Genomic DNA, 5,618 nt, shown 5'->3' with positions numbered 1-5,618 from the left:
TGAAAATTTTAGTAATAAAATTGTATAATTTAAAAATATATAATTAAATTATATTTCGAAATTTATAATGTCATATTTGAATATATTTATTTTAATGATGATTTATGAGTTATTCTCATATTCTAAAAAAGGTTTTCAAAAATATAAATGGACATTAAATGCAATATATGAGTTATTACCATATTTTAAAAAGCTTACCAAAAATATAAATTAACATTAAATGCAATTGTCCATGTCATATTAAGATATAAGACATGTCATCAATTTTAGTAGCCATGTCATATTTATTTTGTGAAATTGATCTTAGAAATGAGTTGTGGAAAAATCACTTCGCAAATATAGTCTATGGGATAATGTTATATAAATCAGAATATTTTAGTATAGAAAGAATAAAACTCGAGATCTAGTTGTTAGTTATAATTCATATTAGTAGTCTTATATCCCGTGCTGGTCCATCACCATGTGTGTGTGTGTGTTAAATTCAGCAAACCCTAAAAGAAAGATATATTATCTTCCTAGAAATCGCGTCTCTTTGTGTCACGCTTCCGGGCTAAAACATGACAACGGGGTCCAGCCACGACGGAGCTTCCAGGAGGGCTAGTAAGATCGGAAATCGTAAACGCACCTTACGGCTGGCCAGTGAAATCGTTCTCAATGATCACATCGACATCAAGGGGAAACCCTGCAGGGTATCTTTTCGATTTTCCCTCATCTTATCTCTCTCTCTCTTGTTTATATTGTTAACTATCCATATTGCTCTCGATATCGATCTCATATCAGATGATTCTAAAAAATCCCTTGTTGTTTATCTTGAATTTGTGTGGCTTCATCTTATCTTTCTGGATCTGTAAACAGATCGTTCTTCCTTCTTCATTTTTTAATTTCCGTTTTGTTTTATGAATAGTTTTCGTTTCCTCTAATTTAAGATCTCCTCGGAATTTATTAATTTTCCTTTCCCGTTAACTCCCTTCAGGTTCTTGAGGCCTACACGAAGAGAAGCCTTCGTTACTTTTACACCATAGATATATTAACTGGCTACATCGTGTGGAGCATTGTTCCCACTTCCACAAAATTTGTTGTATGTCACACAAAAACTCTCTATCTGTATATATATAATCATTCATAATCCTCATACAGATTGTTTCATTCTCTCAGATTCCAGATGTGAGCACTGATATTTACCAGTTGATTGGTATCTCCTACAAGAATCATTCTGTATGTCTTTCTTCTTAGTGCTCATGTCAATCCGTTTTTTTTTGTCTAACTTGATTCCCTGCCCATTTAAGGTTACGCTTCTACATCTTAGCAGTGACTACACTAGGAACGATATCTTTCTTCCCGAGGACAGGCAACTCAGGAACCTGGTTATTTTTCTATCTTTTCCTTGAACCTCACAACACAACCAAATATAATTACTGATATATTACCGCCTTTTTTTTTCTTTCTAAAATTGCAGATGGTTAATGGATTCAACGATGATAAGATAGTTTACGTGGCTGTCGTGTCTTCACTGGGGAAGGATGCCGTCTATCGAGTCCAAGTCGACGACAAGACCGATTCAGCTATCAGTCATGTTGTGGCCAATAATGTTGGCTTCAAAGAATAAGGCCCTAATTGTCTTTGGCATGGGCACAGTGCCAGACATTTACTCAACCCGGACCATGATAAATAGCACCAATTGAAAAAAAAAATTATGTAGTTGCTTTTCTGTGTTTTGTTTTATTTCTCTTAAAAAATATTTTTTATTTTGGGAGCTGGTTATTTTTGTAAACTAAATAAATGTTCCTTCAGATTAAAGACCTAAAAGCTAAAGAGTTTACACCAAACCCCAGTTCAAAATGATAAGCAAACCTTACCAATTCAAAATTACTTACCAATTTTTTTGTTTCTGAAGACGGTTTTCTATACTTGCTTCCAGTTTCGTCTGTTTAAAGGTTTGGTTGGTTTCTTGCTTCTATCATTTACCTAAAGCAATAATCTTAACTGCATGCTAACTCCTTGCTTAAAATGAAAAACATTTGCACTTCGTATCTGCCCTTGCCCGAGTTTTATTATCAGAATGAGTTAGTGAGATTCTGTTTCTTGATGCAGGCAATCCGAATTCTGAAGCTCAACACTACAATTGTAATGACACTAGTCGCGGTTACCTTGGTGACCTTTGTTCATACGGCTTTGGGTCTTTTCGTACTCCTCGCCTCTCATGCCCTTTGCTGCCATAACTCAATGTGCTGGTAAGTAACCGATAATGATTTGACCTGTAAAGAACCTAAGCAAGAGTAGCTAATGGTCGTTTTCATATTTTTTTTTTGTTTCATGAAAGTATCATGATGGCATCAAAGAGAAAAGAGTCAGTCGATCAGAAAAATGAAGCCGAAAGCAGACAGGAATCTTTATCAGTAGACTTGTCTGAAAAATCATTTGTGGAGACCCAAGCAGACATCTTCAGCCATAGGCACGGCCTACTAATATTGCATCTCCTTGCGGCCTTAATGTTTGTACCCTCTCTTGCCGCTTGATTCCAGGTATTCACTCACTCTTTCCACGTTCTTAATATATAATTTGGAAGGTTATTGACTCTAATTCAACTAGTGAAAGTGGTTCTATTGAGTAATGACATCTTTGTTTTATAGCGGATTGGAACGGGGCAAAGCTTCCCTTGGTTTGCTGACTCGGCTCTCTGTGTTGACGTTATCTTCCACGGAGTACTGAACTCGAGATCAGAGTCAAGCATCCTACGCACTTTCCCATCTCTCTTGAGACACCAACTCGGTCCCCATCACATGTATTTCCTTGCCGGCTACTGCTGCTTCTTCTCTGGACTATACTTGACCCCATACAAAGTGTTCTACGCTATAGCCGCGTTAGGCTACATCTCCTTGGCTCTTAAGATCTCACAAGGGAACAAGAACGACCTTCGTTTCCGTACCAAAAGCAGGATACACAGAAACTGAGTTTTGCAGTTGAACTATGATAGAAAGATTCAGCTCTCGGGTTTTCACCACCGCTCCAAAACAGCGACCCAACCCTACACTAAAGGCCAGGTGGGTTGCTTAGGGATTTTTAAGTGAAGCCAGGAAAGTTTTTTTGCGGTTTCAAACTTCTCCAAGAAAATTATAAAATGTTCGTTGAGTTTGTAGCGTTTTGTTATTTCTCGTGTTGTGTTGTTTGTACGTTCCTTAATAATGTTACAAGACGTTTAATGTGATTTTGACTCAAATCCAGGTTCACGAATTTTGAATTTTTTTACATTAACAAATGACTTGACATGTCTCTTTTTTTCATTAGAAGCCCCAAAAAAGTATAACAGATTCTTAGTATAATCATATTAAGCTCTTAGTAGATTTTGATCTGCGCAAAAAAATGTTGGATTATAAATAAACCTTAATGAGTTAATATTTTGAGATTGTTAATACATTATTATGCTATAAAACTATATTATATTAAAGCAGAAGATTTGTTTGAAATGATATAATTTATGAATTAGTTTATATGATATTTTATACTCTCTCTCTTTCGGGGGCTGGATATTTATCCGATTTTAAAAAGGCAAACCAAAACCACCCGAGAATACAAGTTTGGTTCGGTCCAGATTCAAGTACCTACTGGATATTTTTGGATTTACGAGTTTTGATTTGGATCCGGATCCTACCTGAGACCCGATCGGGTACCCAAAATATACGAAATGTTTTGTGTACGTAATATATGTAGAAATTTGGATATATTTGGATATTATGAATATTCTTTTAAGTTTCAGGGTCAGGTTTTTGGATACTACTTACTTATTATTACCGCTTTTTTTGTTCTTTCTAAAATTGCAGATGGTTAAAGGATTTGATGAGGGTGAGATGGTTTATGTGGGTGTCGTGTCTTCATTGGGGAAGGCTGCCATCTATCGCGTCCAAGTAGAGGACAAAAACAGCGGTCCACCTGTCATATTCAGGACCAGCAACCAAAACATAACAAATTCCTGTGATGTTGTTGTGAACTAGAGCTATGACAGTCCAATAATGCTGGTTTATTTTTTAAACCGATGAAGTTAAAATATAAAATAATAAATTTCAAATGTAAACTAATGTTTTTTTTAAATACCATATTTGAAATTACTATTTATGTGTATGTCTTATAATATTATAATATTAGAATTTCTATATAATCAAGGGTTTCTTTCAAATATGACCTAAAATTTCAAGTCAAACACGAAAATAACCCTTGTTTTTTAAATTTTTTTTCCTATTCATCGTAGAAGTTTGAATTATTCACGAAAAATGCCATTTTTTTTCTTTTTTTTCTGAAAATGAGTCATCCTCGTCTTCTTTAAGTATTTACAATATTTTCATCTCCATAAATACACTAACCACCATAAACAATCAATTTGAAACTCTTAATGCACCAAAATTTTGATTTTTACTCTTCATATCTCAATACTTATGCTCACAAATCACATCTCATTCACTTTCTCTTTAAATTCATACGAAAAACCCAAGATTTGATTCCAAACTTCGTAAGTTTCATAAAGACATTGAACCTCATGATTCTTGTCATTAACAAATTGGTAGCTTTTGCAGTGAAGTTCTGGGTGCTTACAAAAGTTGAGCAAGTCATCTCAGAGGTTCAAGATATGAAATCGTTTTTTTTTTCAGATCTGGTCGCGAAGACTTTCAGAAGACTTCGCTATAGAAAAGTCTTCTAACTTTTCTTTGCTAACAAAAAGACTTGAAAATAAGTCTTCTCGACTAAACATGTTAGTTTTGCAATTGACCGACATCAAAAATTTGACTTTTTATAGAAGACTTCTCGGGAATTAGAAACATTAACAAAAATAAATGATGAAAAACACAATAAAAATTAATAAATTATCAGAACAGTAATTTTACAAGCATCAGTTAAAAAATAAAATAACAAAATATCATAAATAAAATAAGAAACAAAATAGTGAATATACGTCATATAACTTGTATTTTTGTGAAAGTTTAGTCAAAAATAATTATTTAATGAAAAAATATTATCCAAATATACATAACCATTAAAACTACACTACAAGAAAACAGCGGTATTCAGACGGACATTCCGACGGAAAATGAAATCCTCGGAATATCCCGAGGAATTTCCGAGGGAATTCCGAGGAAACACAAAATTTGGTTTCCTCGGAATTTCCTCGGAATATACTGACGGAATTCCGAGGAAATATCAATCCGTCGGAATATTCCGAGGAAATTCTGAGAAAAAATGTGTTCCTCGGAAAAAACCGATGAATTCCGAGGAAATATTATAGCCGTTGGGGGATTTTACAAAATTCCGAGGAAATTCCGAAGAACTAGCCGTTGGCTCGGAATTTCATCGGAATTTCCTCGGTCTGTCGGCAGGATTTAAACTATAAATACAAGCACTCCTCTTCCTCTTCATTCACTCCATATCTTCATCCTCCCTCATACTCTATTTACACACGAATTTGATTCATAAAAAATATGTCTTCTTCAAATTATTTTCGTTCTTGGATCGATCGACCTCATTTGGATCCGAACACGAGATTGCTTACGGAAGAATACCAACGAGGTATAACCGAATTCATGGGGTTAGTTCACCGACAACCGGAAGCAAAAACAGGTATGTTAAGATGT

At 34.7% G+C, this 5,618-nt stretch overlaps 1 protein-coding gene across 1 annotated transcript; it reads left to right on the top strand.

Moving 5' to 3' along the window:
- Window positions 1-471: 471 nt before the first annotated feature.
- Window positions 472-1,807, top strand: LOC106305249 (eukaryotic translation initiation factor 5A-3-like). Its single transcript, XM_013741628.1, has 5 exons — window positions 472-689; window positions 974-1,078; window positions 1,156-1,215; window positions 1,287-1,364; window positions 1,457-1,807. Exons 1-5 carry the CDS (start codon window positions 558-560, stop codon window positions 1,604-1,606), a joined length of 525 nt encoding a protein of 174 aa, XP_013597082.1. The 5' UTR covers window positions 472-557; the 3' UTR covers window positions 1,607-1,807.
- The last annotated feature ends 3,811 nt before the right edge of the window (window positions 1,808-5,618 follow it).

The sequence above is a fragment of the Brassica oleracea genome, chromosome C7 (assembly GCF_000695525.1).
Source record: "Brassica oleracea var. oleracea cultivar TO1000 chromosome C7, BOL, whole genome shotgun sequence".
Classification (NCBI taxonomy): domain Eukaryota; kingdom Viridiplantae; phylum Streptophyta; class Magnoliopsida; order Brassicales; family Brassicaceae; genus Brassica; species Brassica oleracea.
This window is presented reverse-complemented; position numbering and strand designations above follow the sequence as displayed.